Consider the following 22,696-nt stretch of genomic DNA (forward strand, 5'->3'; position numbering starts at 1 on the left):
GTTCATACATCCCTCTTTCTTTTGTAAAATTACTTTTTAATAAAAATAATAATAATGATGCGAAAACAATTAAAGAGATAATTTTGGTATTGTTGTAGAAAAAATTAAATTTGGAGAAATATAAAAAAAATTGTTTATTCACACACCAATTATGTATAATTTTATATATAATTATATATGAGCATTTGTTTTACATTTCTCTAAACTTGATTTTTTCGAAAAGAATTAGAGCGAAAATTATCTTTTTAAATATTTTTTATATTTTCACATTATTATTATTTCTATTACTAAAAAGTAATTTTACAAATAAGAAAGAATGATGTATGTACACTTACGTATAAATATTTCAAATACAATTATGTATGTTTATGAATATTTATACATATTTGTATATGTATAAATATTCATAATAAATATTCAAATTTGTATATGTTTGTATGTTATGTATTATTATATATTATTATACATATTATTATGCATGACAAATTTTTTACCGGGATTTTTTATCTATAAAATTAATAGTTCTCCATTTATTTTTTATCTCAATAAGTTGCGAATAATTAATGAAAGAGAAACGTATAATTTAATTAAAAAGTTAATAAAATCTAAAATTTAATAAATATATTTTGTCAAAATTTTTGTTCGGAAAAATTAATTATTGGTAAATATCTGATTGAAAGGTGTATTAAAAATTTAATACATATAAGAATTATCTTTTGAAATGTTGATTCTATGGAGTATTGTTTTAATTTGAAATTTATATTTGTTATTTTATGTTACAGAATCAAATGCGCTGTATGTGTAGTAGCGTTACGTGGCAGATGTATAACTCTGCTGTTACATATTGGGTAAGTGAATGATAAATTAATTTTTTTATTGAGATATGATATATGTGTGGAATATAATATGTAAAATCTTGTGCTGATATTTAATTATGCAAATGTGGCTATAAATAGCGAAAAGGATCTTACTTATAAATAATATAACTATAATTAATATAATATTTAATTTAATTACTCGGCTACTTTTAATTATGCTGAGCAAATCCTAAGTGATGCTATTATAAATTTATTAGGTAATAAATATTGTGGTATTGATTTGTAATAATTTAATTAATCGATAAATAAAATATTTTACAATATTATATAATTTTGCATAAATAATACGAAATATACGACGCGTCGTTGGTTGATAATAATTCATGATTGCACCTATATTTTACGTCTCACTTACCAAACACGCGTGATATTTCTTCATTTTGTTAATTTGATGTATCGATATCATTAATAATGTTAATTAAAATTGAATTAATCGCGGATAATAATAACAAGAAACAATCAATATATACTTGGAGAATATATACTAAGGTAATCGTATACTTTGGCTTCGCCAAAGAAATAGAAACAAATAGAAACGAACATTACATCGTCACATCGCTAAACAGATACATAATAGATGTAGAATGCCGCATATTTGAAAATTTCGAAGAATTTTCCAAGTATAATGCTTGTCATTACCAGCTAGTAAATACATAATACTTTAACGATGCGCATCACACAATGTGCGATTAGTGGCAGGAAATCAAATTTATAAAACTGCACGAGAGCGTAATTTACAATATTTCAAAACACGAAACTAGAATAAAAAGTAAATCATTCGTACAATAAAGTACATTTCCTGAGCGCTTTAATAAAAGCGTCAAAAAGAAAATCACTTTACCCTAACTAGATTAACACTCGGTAAACACCATCCAGTCTTACGTAAATTGGTTTTGACATATATATATATAATCATTATACGCAAATCGATTTTAGAAAGGAACAATTGATGTCTCTATCGCCGATATATTATTTCAAGAGTTAGACTCATGCATATTGATTAAATACATTGACATAATATATAATACAACATTCGATGAAAAAATAAAATTGCAATCGCGGAAAAGAATCAATTATATATCCGACACTCTACAATAATAATAGAAATGTTCAAAACGTGTGTAACACGTGTATTACACGTGTATAACAAATGCTTATTCAAACAACTTTTTAGCATAGTGCCAAATACGGAAAAAGTACTCATCTTTCCTAAGTAATCTTGCTCTCGCGTATGAATGTATATCGGCATCCATATTATGTTCTCTTAACCATGAACTTGTGTTTTCCGTACTAAAGCTGATTGATGCGGTCTCACCTTTGTCCATAGCCTCTGCAATTAGTTCCACGCACGATAGTTCTGCCAAAGGAACAGATTTAATGATTAAAGTTTTAAGTTTAAGTTTGAAGGATGAATATTGTATAATGAAAAGATAATTATAAGAATAACAATAAGAAAAGAAGCCGTACCCCGGTCAAAGCGGGTGTTGGCTTTAATAACTGTGTGAGTTTTTATAATTTCCAGTTCAAGCAAACTGTGCGCGCCCATAATATTTGACGATTTTAAAACAATTCTAAAACTGAAACTAAAATAATTAATATCACAATTAAATTGACATGCGATGTTTACAGTATTTTAAAGATTGCTCATTAGTATCAGAATTATTAAATTATTTGTCAATTTAATCGTGGTATTACCTACTTCAGTTTCAGGAGTTCTAATTACTTCAGTTCTAATTACTTCAGTTTTAAGACTGTTTTAAGATCAATAAGTATTCGCACGCAGTTTGCTTGAACTGGTAATTGTAAAAATTCACATAGATTTCTAGGAGTAGGGATGTTTTGTTCTAGTCCAGAAGACGTCCTGTGGATCGAATAATCGCTTCATTATGTTCTACATTCATCCACAGGATATAGAAATCGATAGTCTTGAAGACATCCATCTGTAATCTTTGGGACAATTCTATTCTTACCCATACGGCACATATTTATAAGGGACATCCCCCCCCCCTCCCCTCCGAATGTCTTTTGGATAGTGTGCTGAATTTGCAAATTGAAATGTTTCGCAAAATATTATATTCATTAACTTCAATGGTATAAAAATACATTCGTGTCTTGCATTAAGCGCATGCGAAAGTCATATACAAATAATTATGATTCGTTTGTCCATTATATAGACTTTGGTTATCGAGAGTTTGATTAAATTTTACATGCAAGAAACGATGCCATCTATCGGCAATTCTAGAATATCAGAAAAACCCAAAAATAAATCCTCAAAATTATGACAGACATCTTTAGGATTTCAGATTAGAATGTTAATTGCTATTTAAAACATTTTTAGAACGCTTATTTATATAGGTCTCAGAACATTCTGAAATTTTCATCTTTGTTAGTATAAGATTCTAAACACATATGTCCCAAAATATTCAGGACGTATTCATCCTGAAAATGTTTTGTACTATTAGGAGTATTATTTAAATACAAAAACTTATTTTGACTTCGATCCTTGCTTATTGTTTTTGAAGATTTTCTAATCGATTTTATTGTTTAAAAACTTATTATTATTTAAAAAAATAAATAATATCAAGTAGAAAAAGATAGAAATAAAAATAATGACAGAGTTGTACCTGATGTCGGTACGATCTTAAAGGGTTCTTCCGATTCCAAATGATCGCTAAATCCGATCTCATTTCGTGCGAAGATTCTTATGAGATATTCGTGATTCTCTTGCAGATCTCTAATGTTCAATTTTTGTATGTCCGCGCTAACTCTTCCCACTTCCATCCACATAGTTTTCTTCGCGTCTCTAATAGCAATTTTGTAACCCTCGAGAGATGCACCGCCGTCTGATTCGGGTCTACCCCATTCGATTACCATTGTATTCGCTGCAATCTGTCTCATCTCTAACGGAGCAGTAGGTGGTGATGGAACATCTACAAATAATTCAAAAAGCATAAATAAATGTATAAATTGTTACTTTACTATTAGGTGTATACGATAATTTGATAATAGTATCTATATAGTATATATACAACATCATATTGTATATTATATATATATATATATATATAAATTAGCTTACTAGCATGAGTTTTTAGCGTGATCGGCTCGGAATTAGTAGGTATGCTAAGACCTAAACTATTTTCAGCAAAGATTCTAAAGAGGAATTCGCTTTCTTTTAGGTTCTCTATACAATATTGGTGTGTTGTAGCATCCAAAGTGACAACTTTTGACCACCTGGCGCCTTTTCCGATTAATGGTCTCTTCTCGATTACATAACCTATAGTGAGAAAAAAATAATATATATTAAATCAATATCGAAATGGAAAATTCATTTTATAAAAGTTTATATTTTATAAAAGTTTATATTTTATATTATCACCTGTCAATTCTGATCCTCCTGTTGTAGTTGGTGGTGACCAACTGAGAGTGACGCTTTTGCTAGTGACATTTGTTGCTCGAACGTTTAGCGGGCACGAAGGTGGTGCTAAAGAAAATTTAAATTATTATTTGCTCAATATATATATATATATGTCTTGCTATATTAGAATTCAATTATGTTTTACTATTAGCGAAATTGATTGGGTGCATTAGTACGCATAGCCGTGGTACATAAATCGATGTGTAAAAGTCGAAATGTAAAAATGTAATATAAATATTTATATATTAAATGGCAAATTTTTGTACACTTTATTGTGTTACTTTGTAAAATATGTATTGGGCATTTCATTATTCGAGATATTTGCATTTCATTTTTACTTTCAGATTAGATCAGTATATAATATGGTAAATTATATCGCTATGCTTAGCGCCGAGACACTAAGGTGTCTTCTGATTTAATATACACCAATACGTACTAATGCGTCTAATCAAATTTGTTAATAGAAAATGCAAAGATAAAATACAATTCAAGAACAGGACATAAAGAACAAAAATAAGAAACTTACTCTTAATAGCGATAGTTTTGGTTGATGGAAATATGCCTAGTAGCGCGTATATGCTGTTTTCTGTAAGCTTTATTAATTCTAAGCAAAAGCAAAAGCGATCGTATTTATTATTAGACTAGTTATATTGGGAGATTAATAATAATTGAAAATCAGTAATATGATAAAACGTTTAAAAAATAATTAGTAAAAAAACTTACTCGGTTGTTTACCGGTTGTAATCACTTCTTCTGCTGTATATGGAGGACCAGTACCAACGTTATTTTTAGCTATTATTCGGAAATTGTACGATGTGTCCAATTTTAAATCGGATACAGTAACATTAGTGACTTCCCCCTTTGTACTCGCAATCTAAGAAAGCATTAAAGATAAAGAAATGATTGTTTTAGTGCGGACAATGAGTGGCTTAGTGTATAAATAATGTGAGTACTAACTCTTTGCCAAGTTTTCTTAGATGTCTCCTTCATTTCGATAATGTATTCTATAATAGGAGTCCCGCCATCATTCTTTGGTGGTTCCCATTTTAATGTGAATGATGTTTTCGTCATTCCAAAAACTTCGAGTGGTCCTCTCGGTGGACCCGGTATTTCTAATTATCAACCAATAAAATATATATATATTTAAATATTTTATAAAGTTATATTTAATTTTCTTAACATTCTTTTTTAATATTTAATATACAAAAAAAAACATAATCTTTTTTTACCGAATGATGTTCTTGTTCGAATTGGTTCGGATTCCAAAGGATCTGAGGATCCGACCGAGTTTCTAGCAACTATTCTGAATAGGTAGTCGACATCTTGCTGCAATTTCTGCACACAGAAATTCTCAACTTCTTTGTCAACATCACCTACTTTTGTCCAAGCTTTCTTATTCATTTCGCACTTCTCAATGGTATATCTTTCCAGTTCAACACCACCATCATCGATCGGCGGTCGCCATTCTATGGTGACGCGATCTTGTCTAATTTCTTTCGCGATAACTGGTCCCTGGGGTTTACTTGGTTTATCTGCAATACGTAATAAATATTCACATCATTAATTTTAAATTTACTTTAAAATTTTCATCATTGTTTGACCAATATGAAAAGTTATCAACCTATAACACGAAGATGACATTCCATTGATGAGCTACCGGCTTCATTCGATGCTTTCACTGTATAGATAGCTGTGTCATTTCTAACAAGCGAAGAAATCATAATAATAGATGTATTTTCCTTAGTCTCAATGGAAATGCGCTTATCAATTATTGTTTTGTTATTTATCGTCCACGTTACTTCCGGTTTTGGAAAACCACTAAAATGAATCTCAGCTTTCCATTTATCGCCCACTGTTAGTCTCTGCTTTCTTAAATTTTCATCGCAAGTGATCTTTGGAGATTCTTGAATTTTTAATTGACATGATGTTTCCGCCATTCCTGCATCATTTTGAGCTTTAACCGTAAATGTGGCTGAAGATGTCTCAGTAGTTTTTCGAATAGTATATTTAGCTAAATGGTTTTCGTATGTAATATCACTATCTTCGAAAGCCTTGCCATCTTTCAACCTAGAAAATAATTTTTACAATATATCTCGAATGCAGCAATTGACATATTTAGCTGTCGCAATTAGATAAAAAATGAAATAATGAAAAATTACCATGTAATACGAGGTGTTGGTACACCACCAATTACGCAAGAAAGTGTGACGGTCTCTTCTAATCCAATGACGATACTTTTAAGTGCTTCAAGAACGGTCGGTGGCTCAGACGCTGATAACTTGGAAATTCTTAGATATGGCGTATTCAGCGATGCTTCCCCTGGTCCAGCTTCGTTAACAGCTGTTACACGGAAGGTATATTCCTTGTCGGAGATTAAGTTGGTTAATTTATATGTAGTTTCAATTATTGTCTCCGTGATTCTGCTCCATCTTAAAATTAAATTAGATGTTTAGATTTTTTGTTTTTTTCTTTAACAAGTCCACAAAATTTTATATTACTTACAAAGTTTCTGTCTTTTCTCGATATTCTAAAATGTATTCTATGATCGAGGAGTGTCCATCTGAATCTGGTTTCTTCCAATGAAGAGTAATGCTATCATCGGTTATTTCAAGAGGTTCCGGAATTCCTGGTGCACCGGGTACCTCTGTAATGTGTACATATATATATATATTTTTCATTATTATATTTATTTTTAATGAAATCGAGATTTCCTTCCGAAAATTATTTAGATTATTATATCGATATATACATATAAATACGTAATATATGTACAAGATATATGTAAATATGTAAATACTTACGCACAACAATGACGTTGATTTCTATACTATCCTCTCCATGTGGATTAGTTAATTTTAGAGTATAATCACCACAATCTTTCTCTTGTACGTCTCTGATTATTAAGACGGCTGAACATTCATCAATGGATGGAATAATTCGTTTAGATTTTTTAAGAATACGGCCATTGACGATCCACTCATCAATTGGAATTGGCTTAGCCGCGAATTTGACAACAATATCAATGTCATCGCCTTTCATTGTTTTGTATTTTTTAAGCGTATCAGGATGAATTTTAGGCGATGTTTCAATAACTGCAATAAGAGAAACGCATATAAATGAAATAATATCCAAATTATTATAGACTAATAAAGAAGAGAACGAAGATTAATAGCGAATTCGATTGGACACTCTCAGTACGCACTAGTGCATATTAAAATCATCATGTACACATCATTTGACATAAATATTTATGTTTATTATAAATATAGAAATCGTGAAATACTCAATACTTTATTGTGCTGTTAGGTAAAATGTATTTTATAATTCGAAATATTTACATTTTACTTTTACACTCAAATTAAATCAGTGTACAACAGCTTCATATGCACCAGTGCCTTTAATCGAATTTGCCATAATACCATTGAAAATACCTCACGCACGCACACACGCACACCCATCTATTTTGGGCACACAAGACTTATTTTAAGTTATTTTAAGTTATTTATATGCTTAAAGAAAATATAGTACGCAATCTTATAAAATTTACCTTCGATTTTTAATCTCGATGACGTTTTCACATTGGCAACTGCAGCAGTATATTCAGCGATATCTTCGGTCGTGCATTTTTTAACAATGAGCTTTTTAATATTTCCTTCGTCGATAACATTATATTTCGACGATTGTGCACAATCGATCATTTCATTTTTCCTATACAAATTTCACATAAGTTTATATATACAATTATTATTATATATACAATATAAAGTTTATATATACTATTAGGTGTTGGAATTAATTCGTAGCGTTTTACAAGTGATGGGAAGTACTTTCATTAATGTATTTTTTAATGCTCATGTGAAATAAATAACATTCTTTCATTAAAAACGCTACGAATTAATTCCAACACCTAATATATATATACATGAAGATTATGCGTTTCGCGGGTTTCTTCCATGTTTAGATCCATTCTTGGAATACCAACGTTTTGTGAACTTTGCAGGTCCACTTCATCAGGACGAGGAATAGCTTGATACAGTATCCCAAGTATTCCAAGAATGGATCTGGACACGGAGAAAATCCGCGAAACGCATAATCTTCATACAGAAAGCACCCGTGGAAGTCTCAAGAATATTATATATACATATATTATATATACTATACATATTTGTTTTAATTTTATTCATAATTGTCAAAGAAATTAACTTTTTTAAATATATTTTTTTATCTTGATAAAATTTAACTTACTTTAACCATGTTACCGGTACATCGGCACGTGATAATTCGATAAGAAAAGTTGCATCAATATTGAGAGGTACTAAAGTAATATCTGGTAATTTTTTAATAAAATCTACTTCGGATTCTTCGACTGTCAATCTGGCTGACGAAGTTTGATCACCAACTTGACAGGAATAGATTCCTGCATCTTCTACTTCAGTGTCATAAATTTTCAATTTTTGTCTTTTGCCATCGATTGACAATCGCACATGCTCAGAAAATTGCAATTCTTGCCCGTCTTTGAACCAGCGTACCAGAGCGTCACCTTTTGTTAATTCTATGTCGAAAGTCGCTTTCTCTCCTGTAGCTATAGTTATATCTTGCATTTTGATAATGATCTCTGGTGGTAATTCGACAACTGTAACTTCTGCTGTACACTCTTGATCTAGAAGAGCGCATGTGTATTCGCCTTCGTCGTGAACCGATGTATTTCTGATGAAAAGTTTTCTTACGGTACCATCTTTCATAAATTCTAGTTTTCCTTTGCTTGGTGTTAATAATTCATCATCTTTTCGCCATGTGACATCGGCCGTTTGGGATGTAATCTCAACCTCTAAAATCGCCACATCGCGTTCTTTTACCTCAAAATCTTGCAATTTCCTGACGAATTCTGGCTTGGTAGCCTTAACGATAACATTGCTAAACGTCATTTGGTTCTTGACAGTACATTTGTATGTTCCTGCGTCGGAAAGACCACTCTTCTTAATAAGTAACTTGTGTAGACGTCCTTCTTGAATTATCTCGCGATGATCCATCCCGCTAATTTCTTTATCATTGTGCCACCACATCGTAGAAACAGTATGGGATGTTTCACAGCTTAATTCTAGAGTTTTGTATTCGTTGACTATGATTTCATTTTGCAAATTCCTTGTGAAAAAAACTTTAGCAACATCTACTGTGACTTTTGCACCATGAGAAGCTTTTCCGACTGAATTACTAGCGACGCATTTATAATCTCCAGCATCGACTTCAGAGTCTGCATTTTTAATTTCAAGTAGGATGTTCTCACCATCATAACTTTCTATGATATTGACCGATTTATCAAGCGGTTTGTTGTTTCTAAGCCAAGTAACTTCGGGAACGGGATTACCAGTAACTTTGGCAACTAACTTAAAAGTATCTTTTTCCGGAACAATTACTTCTTGGAAACGTTTGGTGAATAATGGTGGTTCTGGAGCGCCACTTGGTACTTCTGAATTTCATAAATATAACAAAAAAATATTAAATATAACATTACAATAAAGAATCCATTTTATATGCAAAATTATAATTGTATTAAACAATTAGCAGCATAGCAATAATAAATACGTATCATACCCTTAACAAACGAGACACACTTGTCGTTTATACAATGTTGAAAATTAATGTTGACTTGTGATATGGAGTTAACTGAAAGCATATTAGTAAAGAAGCGCTTTGTAAAATAGCATCCGACAACAAGTTGACATATTTTATTGCCTAAGAAGACATTAAAATAAAACGCAATTTAGTTTCTTTCAGTTTATATTTCATTTGCGTCTATTAGCTGGTAGCAAATGCCAATTGTCGAAAAGGTGAATGAATTAATATAACGAAAAAGCGAACATAGCACGAAAAGGGCACATTTTCCGTCACCATAACCATGAGACTTACCGTAAAAATCAGAGTTGAAAGTTTAAAAAGAATAATCTTACATTTTTGACAATTTTTGATTGTAATTGACTCGGATCTATAATAGATTTTTAAGCCTTAAGCCATTTAAGAAATGGACGAATCACAGTCAATTATTCTCCTCGTATTCGATTGTATAATAATTGCAGGTCAATTTTGGCTTAAGCTTATGACTTAAAGCCTAAAACATCTATTGTAGATATGAATTAATTCTTACGGTACGTCTTAAGGTTTGCAAAGCACAGATATTTGCATAAAGTTATAATCTTCTTAGTCCTATTGCTCATGGCCGAGCGTAATGACTTAATTTTGTCATATGTCTGTGGTACGCTGGTTGTACACAGTCATATGGAACTTATAGTTTAACGTCGATTTGGAATAACAAAATTTTGTTAAAGAAGTGTTCTTAGCAAAAATACTCTTGGTGGGGTTGCTTCCTTTTGTGAGAGATACGAACATATAAAAATATTTTGGTTCTACTGAGAATCTCTAGCACAGTAGATCAGTGAGCTGTCTGATTTGCCAAGCTCGCTCTCAAAGCATAGGATGTATAAAGCATAAGAAAATCATCTAATTAGATGATTTAATTCTCTTATTTCATAGAAAGGAAGGAAATTAAGGACTTTGATTGATTCATTTTCTTATGCATTATGTATTATGCGTTATGTAAAATTCTGTGCTTCCTTTCTTGTTATGAAAAGTGTGCGCGACAGCTGTGGCACACTAGAAACGTAAAGCAATAAGAAAATATAAGTAATCATAATAGGAATGTAAGATGATAAGATCAGCAGTAGCAAATACAAAATATTGATTTGTTTATTGTTCATTTCTTGTTGCTTACGTTTCTTATGTGCCTTAAAACGAAATATTGAAATGTCGCAATGCGAAGAGGTAATTGCTCTTACTCTCAACAGTCAATGTAGCCCGAGTCTCAGCTTTGCCCATATCATTGATAGCTGTAACCGAATATTCCCCACTATCTGCTAATTGAGGTTGGATCAAATTTAATATGTTAACATGTCCGTCTTGCTTTAATTGCGAGCCCTTTAATGGTTTCCCGTTTTTGTACCATGTTATTTTCGGTGATGGATTACCGACTATTTGAGTCGATAAGACAACAGTCTCACCTTCTTTAACTATATAGGATTGTAACGGTTCTAAAATTTCAGGTGGTTCGCTCTTTCCAGTTTTTACCTGATCCATCAGAAGATGTATTAATTATATTATGTAATATAAAAATGAATTTACAAATATATGTTGTCGACCAACCTTTACAGGAATATCGATAGTAGCCTCGCCCTCTCTGTTTTTAGCAATAATCTTGTATCTTCCCTCCTGCTTCTTTTGAATTTTAGTGAAGTTTACGACACTGCAGTACATATGCATGTCACTTTCAGTTGCAACAATAACGTTCTGTTGACTAATTACTGGTATGTCTTTGTGATGCCATGTTATTTCTGGTTCCGGTACAGCGACCAATCGACATTCTAATATCACATCGTCACCTTCATTCACATATTTCGCTTTCGGCTTTCGGGAAAATGTAGGTGGTATACCCTCTAATATATCGGCTAAAGATGATTCTCTAAACAATTTAATAGTAATAATGGTTAATGATTATGTAATTAAAAAACCAAATATAATGTAATACAATATAACATAAAAGTTATAATTATAAAAATTATCAGGTTTGTTAAACACAAACACAGTATTTATTAGATGTGTATAATTAATACTGTGCTTGTTTCGTAAATTGTAATTATAATAGAGGAAAGTCGCCGATACTGACAGGCCTCCTAAGAAAATGCCCCCTCCTCTATTATAAATTAATTTCATTGTTATTAATATTGATAAAAACATGATCTATTTAATTTAGATAATTAAAGTAAAAACTCATAATTAATATGTTTGTGGCTTGTGTTCCTTTGTTTCTATATAAAATCAACTAAAATCAAATTCTACAAATGCAAAAATAAAATTCTTATGATTTTTTTTGCAAATTGCATCGTTTAAATAATAGTGATTATATTATTTATTACATCGTTTTATATATATATATATATATATATTTGTAATTTCCTAAATTATTTCTTAAATTTGATTTATGTTCTTTCTTTTTTATTTTTCCTATAATATGATTTTAAATATAAAATCAGGGTGCAGCGTAAATCAGCACACCTATAAGGCCGCCGACCATAAACTAACTTAATCTTCATAGTGTTACGTTATAGAAGGTATTCCAGAATTGACTGCAATGACTAAAAATCTATAGTGCATGTAACGTAAACTATGTGTAAATTTTTTTCGTTGGCAGTATAAATTTGCAATATAGCCATAGTGCCAGATAATCCTATTGAAGCTGAAGACAATCGTATTTATGGGAAAACCTTTAAAAAATAAATTGTGCGTTATATGTTTGCATTTTGCAGAATAGCAAAATATGCATGTAAATTAACAAAAAATATTTTACATCGTAGTAAAAAGATTCTAAAAAATCTTATATACATTCAGTTGTAAGTGCTTCGTACAGATAACTTCTGTGAAAGAAAAAGAATAAAAATATGTGACCTATTTATTACTATTACTATATTACTGCCTTCTGTGTCATTTTTTTGTCAGAATTTTTGCTTATCTTATCAAAAATAATTTTTGTAAAATTGTAAGCAATATTGTAAAAACTGCTATAGGTATTATTTAATAGAAGATATTCTAGTTCGTATTTATGTTTCTAAAGCTTTTATTTTAGTTTTTGTTTAAGAAATATTGTCCAAAAACAAAGTCAGTATCAACAGTGACCTTTCTCTATTAAAGTGTACATAGCTAATATTCAATTATAATATATACTAAAAAAAATAATCGATGATTTTAATCAAAGTAATTTGTCCAAGAGAATAAGAAATACGTACCTCGAAAGACTTTTTCTCGAGAGACCAGTAACATCTGATCCGTGATCTGACAAAGGAGCTTCGACAATAAGCTCAGTAGTACTGGACGCAAATCCTGCAGCATTTTTCGCAACGCAGGTAAAAGTGCCGGCATCTTCGGGAAAGACTTCCTTGATTATCAAGGTAGCAACGTTATCCTCGTCATAATATATTTGAAAATCAGTAGATGGTTTGATAATAGCAGTCTGGCGGAACCAGGTTATTTGTGGTCTTGGTATGCCTTCTACTTGACATTCGAATTGCACGGTGTAACCATCTAATGTATGAATTGGTTGTAATTTTTCAATAAATCTTGGTGCTGAGGCTTTTTCTCCGGGGGCAGGCTCTAAAAAAGATTAAATATATGATATGAATATTTTAAAAGTTTATGTCAAATTTCAAGTCAAATTGCAAGTGCGTATTATGAAAGTAATGCGATATGATTAATAAACTGTATCGCATTGTTTTACCAAATTTATCAATTTTGTAAATAAATTACTTACTCTCAAAGATTGGCAATTTGTCAATCTTTTCATGCAATTTTCGTTGCAAGTAAACAGTGTAACGTGCTTCATCCAATAAATATTGCGCCGGTACCCAACCTTTTTCTTCGGTCAAGTGTTTCTTTACAAACCACCAATCCTGATTAATATGATCTGTGGAAAGTAAATATTAATTAGAGTTGTTTTATCAATTGTGTACGTGTATATTTATATATAATATTTATATATATATATATTAGTACAGGGTGTTTTATTTTAACTGATACACTAATATATCTCGAGAATGAGATATGAGATTGAGAAAAGTTTCAGACAAAAGTTATGTGACATCGAGAGGGACATGAGATAATACATAATTGGTTTGACCTTGAGTGGCGTTGCCAAGGTCAAAGCAAGATCACTTTGAATTTTTTAAGTGGAACTTCCAATTTTTCATTACATATTCTTGTGGCTTACCTTGAGAGCTTTTCAAAAAGTTATAATAAAATATTTTTTGTAAAGCACTTTCCAAGTTATAAAGTTAGAAATATTACAATGTCGGCATTAGCATTACTCAAGATATTTAACCGAAAGCTAAAATCTTTCAAACAGATACCTTGAATAATACTAATGTCGACGGTATTTATAACTCTCTTTATAACTTTAACCTTATAACTCGTAAAGTACTTTATGAATAAATATTTTATTAGAATGCTTTAAAAAGCTCTCGAAATAAGATACAAAAATATATAATGAAAAAGGGAGGTTCTATTTAAAAAATTTAAAGTGACCTTATCCTGCGGAATTTTCTAAACGTTTTATCGACAATTGTTGCTCTCGTTAATTAACGATAGCCAATGAGAGCCGTACTTTCTTCCAGGATTGTCTTGCCATTGACTATCGCTAAGTAACGATAGCGACAATTATCGATAAGACGTTTAGACGTTTAGACTCGTTTCTACCTATGTAGATTAACTTTAATCTCGGCTCAACTTACTCTTCATCTTTTTATAAATCTAAAGATTAGAAAAAGACGAAGAGTAAGCTGAACCGAGATTAAAGTTACTCTACATTGGTGGAAATGAGCATTAGAGAATTTTTTTTTTTTTTTTTACTGATCCTGACCAATGCCGCCCATGGTTAAACCAATGATATCGTCTTATGTCCCCTTCGATGTTTCTGGTGAAAAAATTTCGGTAAAATTATTCCATGTTTTGGAACATTTGAGCGAAATTGCCGAAAATTCACTAAAATTTCACTAAAAATGAATTTTTGAGCTAACATACTGAAAAGACGTTGAAATTGAACTGAAGTTTCTCTGAATTTTTTTTGAAATTTTGCTGAAATTTCTCTGAAATTTTACTGAAATTTTGCTGAAAATGAATTTTTCAGCTAAAAATCGTCGAAATTAAACTGAAATTTTTCTGAAAAGTTGAAATTTTGCCGAAAAGTGCTCCAAAACGTGAAATTTTAGGGAAATTTTTTCATCAGGAGTCACATAACTTTAGTTTGAAATTCTTTTCGATCCCACGTCTCATTCTCGATATATTAATATGTTAATTAAAATGAAATACCTCGTATATATATATATATATATGTATTAGTAAAGTAAATGTGTGCGCGCGCGCGCGCGCGCGTGTGTGTGTGTGTGTGTTGGTGGTAACATTTTATGAAGAGTAGAGATCTTACCGATAATATAAATTTTTTCTCCTTCTACTAAATTAATAGCTTCTTCTGTTTCAGCAATATAAGAACAAATTGAAAACATTGTATCACCTTCCCGAACAACATATTCAAGTTCCTCCACTGAAAGGCATTAACAGGTTATTGAAAATAGAATGTAACAAAAAATATTATATTTTACATTAATGTAAATAAATATCATTAAGCGAACCTTCTTCGGATATTTCCTCTTCTTTAGTAATACTGAGAGAAGCTTCTTCTGCAATATATATATTAATAATAAATATTAAAATAAAATGAATGAAACTTATAATTACAATCATAACATAGCGAAGAGTTTTTTAGGCGGATATAGCTTTTATATAAGCAGAGACTCTGTTTGCTTATGAATCTGTACTATTTTAATCTGAACATAGGATTTTTTTATATTAATTATGTAAATAAATCTTTAGTTATTTTTATTACATTAAAAGATATAATTACAATATGTAAATACCGATATGCTTTTCATACGCAGCTTTTCATACGTAGCAAAAAACTTGAGGATAATAGGCAAAAAAAATTTTTTTAAGATAATATAGCAATTAGGCGAAGGAAAGGAAAAGTAAAGCACAAGAATAAAGCATAGATACTCATTCTCACAAGGGTCAAAATAATTATTAAAGTACATTAATTACTATTATAAGTGAAAGCATATTCTATTAATTTAATTGTAAGTGCTAATAAAGCATGAATGTGTGCCATCTGCAAACCTTCTTCGAAAGTGGAAATACGTCTCTTGCTTTTCAACTTCAGTGCCAAAGATTCAGTATCGGCTTCCTCGTATGAGTATTTTCTATCACGATTCAATTGCAATTTAACATCATCTTCAATTTCTTCTACAGTATATGGAGTTTTTTGTTTCTTTTTCTTTCGTCTTAGCGGTATATTCATTTCGTCAATATCAAGCTCTTCGATACTGTATTCTTCTTTCCCTTCTTCTTCCGATTCATTGATGACTTCTTCGATAATCGGATAATCTTCTATTTCTTGAATGATTTTGATTGTTTCCTCTCCAGTCTCTTCAGAATATGTAAGCGGCCGTCTTTTTGATTTTAGACGTACTTTACCGGACATAGAAATATCTTCTTCTTCATATGTATTTAACGAGATTTTAAATTCTTGTTCTACATCCTCTTTTCTTTTTGTAGAACGTGGTCTAAATGTTACATTCTCTACTTCAGTAACTTCTCTGATATCCGATCTAGACTTTTTCTTTGGTCGTAATTTACGTAAAGTAACATCTTCATAAATTTCTTCAATTGGTTTCGGAGCCTTTTTCGGTGGTTTGCGTTTCAAAGTAAATTCTTCAATTACTTCTTCAGGTTGTTCTATAATCTCGATTTTCCGAATAGTTAATTCCTTTGTAATTACATCTTCAATTTCTGGTACTGATTCTTTTTCTCTTAATAATATATCTGCAGATGTTTCTGCAATTTCTTCATCTACTTTCTTATCTTTTACAGGTTTCACAATAGTTACTTCCGACATTTCTTCTGTTTCGAACATCTTTTTTCTTGACTTAGGTTTTAAAGTAATTTCTTCAACTACATCTTCTTTTCTTTCTTCGACAATTAGTTTCTTAATTGTCACTTCGTCGGCAACTTCTTCTTTGAGAGATTTTTCTTTTGGTTTTCTTAATATTATTTTTTCAGAGATTTCTTCTGGCATTTGCTCTTCCTTTTTTAAAACGGGTTTCTTTACAGTTATTTCAGCCGCAAGTTCCTCTGTAATAGGCTTCTTCTTTGGTTTCTTTTTCAATGTAACTTCTTCAGTGATTTCTTTTATATCTTCTTTTCTTTCTTCAGTAACTGGTTTCTTAATCGTCACTTCATCTGCGAGTTCTTCCTTGAGACTTTCTTGTTTTGGTTTCTTTAGTATCACTTTTTCAGAGATTTCTTCCGGCATTTGCTCTTCCTCTTTTGGAATGGGTTTCTTTACAGTTATTTCAGCAGCAGGTTCCTCTGTAACGGGCTTCTTCTTTGGTTTCTTTTTCAACGTAACTTCTTCGGTGATTTCTTTTACATCTTCTTTTCTGTCTTCGATAACTGGTTTCTTAATCGTCACTTCATCTGCGAGATCTTCCTTGAGAATTTCTTGTTTTGGTTTCTTTAGTACCACTTTTTCAGAGATTTCTTCCGGCATTTGCTCTTTCTCTTTTGGAACAGGTTTCTTTATAGTTATTTCAGCAGCAGATTCCTCTGTAACGGGCATTTTCTTTGGTTTCTTTTTTAACGTAACTTCTTCTGTGACTTCTTTTACATCTTCTTCTCTTTCTTCAATAACTGGTTTCTTAATCGTCACTTCATCTGCGAGTTCTTCTTTGAGAATTTCTTGTTTTGGTTTCTTTAGTACCACTTTTTCAGAGATTTCTTCCGGCATTTGCTCTTCCTCTTTTAGAACGGGTTTCTTTACAGTTATTTCAGCAGCAGGTTCCTCTGTAACGGGCTTCTTCTTTGGTTTCTTTTTCAACGTAACTTCTTTTGTGACTTCTTTTACATCTTCTTCTCTTTCTTCAATAACTGGTTTCTTAATCGTCACTTCATCTGCGAGTTCTTCTTTGAGAATTTCTCGTTTTGGTTTCTTTAGTACCACTTTTTTAGAGATTTCTTCCGGCATTTGCTCTTCCTCTTTTGGAACGGGTTTCTTTACAGTTATTTCAGCAGCAGGTTCCTCTTTAACAGGCTTCTTCTTTGGTTTCTTTTTCAACGTAACTTCTTCAGTGATTTCATTTATATCTTCTTTTTCTTCTTCAATAACCGGTTTCTTAATAATCACTTCATCTGCGATTTCTTCCTTGAGAATTTCTTGTTTTGGTTTCTTTAGTATCACTTTTTCAGAGATTTCTTCCGGCATTTGCTCTTCCTCTTTTGGAACGGGTTTCTTTACAGTTATTTCAGCAGCAGGTTCTTCTGTAACGGGCTTCTTCTTTGGTTTCTTTTTCAACGTAACTTCTTCTGTGACTTCTTTTACATCTTCTTTTTCTTCTTCAATAACCGGTTTCTTAATAATCACTTCATCTGCGATTTCTTCCTTGAGAATTTCTTGTTTTGGTTTCTTTAGTACCACTTTTTCAGAGATTTCTTCCGGCATTTGCTCTTCCTCTTTTGGAACGAGTTTCTTTACAGTTATTTCAGCAGCAGGTTCTTCTGTAACGGGCTTCTTCTTTGGTTTCGTTTTCAACGTAACTTCTTCTGTGACTTCTTTTACATCTTCTTTTTCTTCTTCAATAACCGGTTTCTTAATAATCACTTCATCTGCGATTTCTTCCTTGAGAATTTCTTGTTTTGGTTTCTTTAGTACCACTTTTTCAGAGATTTCTTCCGGCATTTGCTCTTCCTCTTTTGGAACGAGTTTCTTTACAGTTATTTCAGCAGCAGATTCCTCTGTAACAGGCTTTTTCTTTGGTTTCTTTTTCAACGTAACTTCTTCAGTGATTTCTTCAGTGACTTCTTTTACATCTTCTTTTCTTTCTTCGACAATAGGTTTCTTAAGTGTCACTTCATTTGCGATTTCTTCCTTGAGAATTTCTTGTTTTGGTTTCTTTAGTAACACTTTTTCAGAGATTTCTTCCGGCAATTGCTCTTCCTCTTTTGGAATGGGTTTCTTTACAGTTATTTCTGCAGCAGATTCGTCTGTAACGGGTTTTTTCTTTGGTTTCTTTTTAAATGTAACTTCCTCAGTTTCTTCTTTTCTTTTTTCAATAATTAATTTTTCAATCGTTACTTCGTCAGTGACTTCCTCCTTGACAGATTCTTCTTTTGGTTTCTTTAGTACTATTTTTTCAGAGATTTCTTCCGGCATTTGTTCTTTCTCTTTTGGACCGGGTTCTTTTACAACTATTTCAGCAGCAAGGTCATCGGTTATGGACTTTTTCTTTGGTTTTTTCTTTACTGTAATTTCTTCAATGATTTCTTTGGCATCTTCTTTCTTCTCCTTAATAATCGGTTTTGTAATTGATATTTCAGCTTCTATTTTGTCTTCAGCAAACTGCTTTGGTTTTTTTAATAACACTTCTTGAGAAATATCTAATTCACCTTGCTGTTCTTTTGGTTCTGACTTCTTTCTTTTTACAATTAATTCTTCTGTTGGTATCTCTTGCTTTTCTTCAGGAATATTTTTTAACATAGTATCTTCACTACTGTCCTGTGGTTTTATTTCTTTCTCTTTGATCTTTTTCTGTTTTTTCTTCTGTTTTACTGTAAAGTCATCAGTAATGTTTTTGGGCGTTGTTGGTATAATGTCTTTTTCCTTAGTTGGCTGTTCTTCTGTGCTTTCTTCTTCGGGTTTAGTTTTTGTCCAGCCTTTTAAAATTATTGTTTCAGGTTCATCTTCGGGTTTTTCTGAAGTTGGTATTCGGAAATTGATCTCGGGTTCTTCTTCAGGTTCCTGTGGTTTTGGTATACCCTTTATTAAAGGAATTTGCTCCATATCTTGTTCAGGTTTTTTTCTCTTAAATGGTTTATATGACTTCGAGTCAGGTTCAGTTTCTGGTTTTTTGGTTATTTCGAATTCTTCAGGTATATATTTTTCAATTTCTGGCTTATCAAATTTTATTGGTTTGAATTCATCAAATGTGAATACTTTTTGAGGTTGTTGTTCTTTTTCTAGAGGCGTATCGTCTATGGATTCTTTTATTTTAGGTGCTTCTTTATTTTCTGTTACTTGTTCTAATTTCTTTATCGGTATTTTCTTTAGTTTGATCTCTTCCGGTATAATTTTATCTTCTTGTTTTATTTCACCTTTTCCAATAATGAGCTTTTGTGGTTCTTCGAACGTTTCCTGTAACTTTTTGGGTGTCCGTTCATAAATAGATTTATCTTCTACTTGTTCTAAAGGAACCTTTTTTAGTTCTTCAAACTCTTTATCTAATTTCTCTAATTCAATCAAATCTTTCTCTAAGACTTTAGGTTTTTTGTATTTCTTCTTTATAACTTGTAATGCTTCTTCTGTATTTCTAGATAAAATGCCAACTTGTATTGGATTTTTTTCTATATACGTAACTTTTGGTATTTGTAATTGTGCCGGATAGTCATCGATAAATGTAACTCTACTTCGTAACATGATTTTAGGAAATATTGGTTCAATTATTTCTTTTTTCTTAACAATTGGTACTTTTTTCAATTTAATCGTGCCAAATTGGACTGTTTCTTGCATTGGTTCAATATATTTTAATTTTGTAGGTTTGATTTCTTTTCTTTCAATTTTCTGTGGAACTAATTTTTGCACAGATTCAGGCAATATTTTCTTTTCTTTCTTCTTTTTTAATGGCTCCCATTGAATTTTTTCAGGCATTGGTTCTAATACAGGTCTTTCATACTCAGGTTCTATCCATTCCTCTATATCATCTTTCTTGACGATTTTTTTCTTCTTTTTCTTTATAACTTTCTTTTCTTTTATTTTCTCGATAGGTTTAAGCTCCATTGGTTTTTCTTCTGCAGTAGACGTAATTTCTTCTTTTAGTTTTTCAAATTCCTTTATTTTTTCGGGGTGTATTGTTTTTATTTCCTTCAATTCATCTTCGGGTTTTTTCTCCTTTAAAGTATCTTCCATTTTAACTTCTGGAATTATTTCTGTCACTTCTGTAGTTTCTAATGCAACTTTCTCTATTTTTATTTGTTCTAATTTAGGTTGGCTGGATGTTACTTTTTCTACTATTTCTTCTTCCTGTTTTTTTTCTGGAGTGATCTCTTTTATTTCGATAGGAACTATTTCTCTTTCTTTTTCTTCTTTAATGTCAGTCTTTCTAAGTTTTGTTTTTTTCTTTTTTGTTATTTCACCATCTGCTACAGCTAGATCAACTTTAGTAATTTCAATAATTTCTATTGGTGTAACACTTGATTCTGCTTCCTCTTCAGCAAATGTTTTTTCTGTGATGAATTCTTTAGGTACTATTTCTGTTGTTACTTCTGAAATTTCAATACTTTCTTGTAAAAGCACATCCTTTTTAGCCTTTTCCTTTTTGGGCTTTTTCATTTTTATATCCTCTACTGCTTCCTCTGGTCGGTCTTCCTTTATTTCTATAGCTTTTACACTATCATCTATCTTTTCTGGCATAATTTGCTCTTCTTGTGTTTTATTTTTATCAATTTCATTGGCTATGATTTCGGAAATAATTTCCGTAGTTTCTATTTCCTCATTTGCAATTATTATTTCTCCCGCTTTTTCTTGTGTTGGTTTTTCTAATGTAATATCTTCAACAATTTCTTCTTTAACTTGTTGTTTACTTGTATGTACTGATTTAATCCTTTTCGGTGCTTTCTTCACAGTAACTTCTTTTATATCAACTTGTGGTTCCTCTTCTTTCACTGGCAGTATCGTTTCTTTCACTGGTTTTATTATTTCAAGAAGATCCTCAGTAGAAGTGTCCGGAATTGCCTCAGTAACTTCAATTCCTTCTTTTGTTATAATAGTCAATTTTATTTCTTCTTCTTTTGGTTTTTTGTCCTGTATTTCTTTAGTAATTTCGATAGTAATTTGTTCCTGCACAGGAATCGTGTTTGTTTCTTCCCGTAAAATTGTCTTTATTGGGCTTTCTTCTTTTTTAATTTCATGTATCGCAGCTTCTCTTGGTATAGCTTCAACTTCTGTGAATTTAGTAATGGAGGATTCAGTTAAGATTTGCACAACTTCGATACTTTCTCTAGGAGTGAATATAGTTTGAGCTTGTTCTATTTCTGGTTTATCTAAAACAATTTCTTCAACAATTTCTTGTAGCACATTATCTTCATGAGATTTTTCCTTTTTTCTCTTTATTTTCTTTTCTATTGGTGTTTCGATAAGTTCGACTATTTTTTCTTTAGCAATTATTTGAGTATCTTCAATTGGTTTTTGATCAATTTTCTCCTCAGGTACTTTAACAATTGATTGCTGTGTATCTATTTTTGTAACTGTAACAATTTCTTTTCTGTCTTCCACGATAGTTTTAGCCTTTTCTTTCTTTGGCATGTCCGTTTGGATTTCTTCTACGGCTCCCTCAAGAACGTCAGCAGTGTCTATTATATGTTCCTTTTTCTTAATTATTTTTTTGGATGGCATTTCAACAATTTCCTCTGATTTTATTTCCTCGATTACCTTGACACGTTCATCCTTTTTCTTTGGTACTTTTTTTGTCTTAATGTCTTTCTGTATCGGTTTTTCAATATTCTCGTTCTCTTCTATGATAGATATTTTCTTTTTTTCTATTGGTGGTTCCTTGAGATCTATTTTTGTAATTTCTACCGATTCTTCTTTATGTATAAGGAGTTGAGCTTTTTGAAACTCTATTTCTTTTGTTACAACTTCTTCTATAATTTCTTCAGGTATATCGTAAATTGATTCTTTTTCCTGTAAAAATATGATGAGAAT

At 31.2% G+C, this 22,696-nt stretch overlaps 1 protein-coding gene and 1 long non-coding RNA gene across 4 annotated transcripts in view; one reads left to right on the forward strand and one right to left on the reverse strand.

The window, feature by feature from the left end:
- The window catches only part of LOC147907731 (uncharacterized), a 92,448-nt gene that overhangs the window by 1,213 nt on the left and 68,539 nt on the right, over nt 1–22,696 (forward strand). For both annotated transcript variants that reach the window (XR_015547044.1, XR_015547043.1), the window contains exon 2: nt 783–848. This is a non-coding gene — a long non-coding RNA (uncharacterized LOC147907731). The remainder of the gene's footprint in view (nt 1–782; nt 849–22,696) is intronic.
- Nucleotides 1,094–22,696, reverse strand: part of sls (sallimus) — a 133,217-nt gene continuing 111,614 nt past the window's right edge. For both annotated transcript variants that reach the window (XM_087412214.1, XM_011068860.2), the window contains 20 exons: nt 16,063–22,675; nt 15,522–15,569; nt 15,317–15,433; nt 13,649–13,801; nt 13,128–13,491; nt 11,491–11,806; nt 11,127–11,415; nt 8,542–9,763; nt 7,844–8,004; nt 7,098–7,388; nt 6,799–6,940; nt 6,456–6,725; nt 5,918–6,363; nt 5,526–5,828; nt 5,254–5,408; nt 5,020–5,170; nt 4,258–4,362; nt 3,958–4,155; nt 3,503–3,808; nt 1,094–2,235 (listed from right to left, as the gene is read on the reverse strand). In XM_087412214.1, the coding sequence (XP_087268340.1) occupies nt 2,033–2,235; nt 3,503–3,808; nt 3,958–4,155; nt 4,258–4,362; nt 5,020–5,170; nt 5,254–5,408; nt 5,526–5,828; nt 5,918–6,363; nt 6,456–6,725; nt 6,799–6,940; nt 7,098–7,388; nt 7,844–8,004; nt 8,542–9,763; nt 11,127–11,415; nt 11,491–11,806; nt 13,128–13,491; nt 13,649–13,801; nt 15,317–15,433; nt 15,522–15,569; nt 16,063–22,675 (11,853 nt within the window). In that variant the 3' untranslated portion in view covers nt 1,094–2,032. The remainder of the gene's footprint in view (nt 2,236–3,502; nt 3,809–3,957; nt 4,156–4,257; nt 4,363–5,019; nt 5,171–5,253; nt 5,409–5,525; nt 5,829–5,917; nt 6,364–6,455; nt 6,726–6,798; nt 6,941–7,097; nt 7,389–7,843; nt 8,005–8,541; nt 9,764–11,126; nt 11,416–11,490; nt 11,807–13,127; nt 13,492–13,648; nt 13,802–15,316; nt 15,434–15,521; nt 15,570–16,062; nt 22,676–22,696) is intronic.

The sequence above is a fragment of the Acromyrmex echinatior genome, chromosome 12 (genome assembly GCF_024713525.1).
Source record: "Acromyrmex echinatior isolate Ae372 chromosome 12, ASM2471352v2, whole genome shotgun sequence".
Lineage (NCBI taxonomy): Eukaryota > Metazoa > Arthropoda > Insecta > Hymenoptera > Formicidae > Acromyrmex > Acromyrmex echinatior.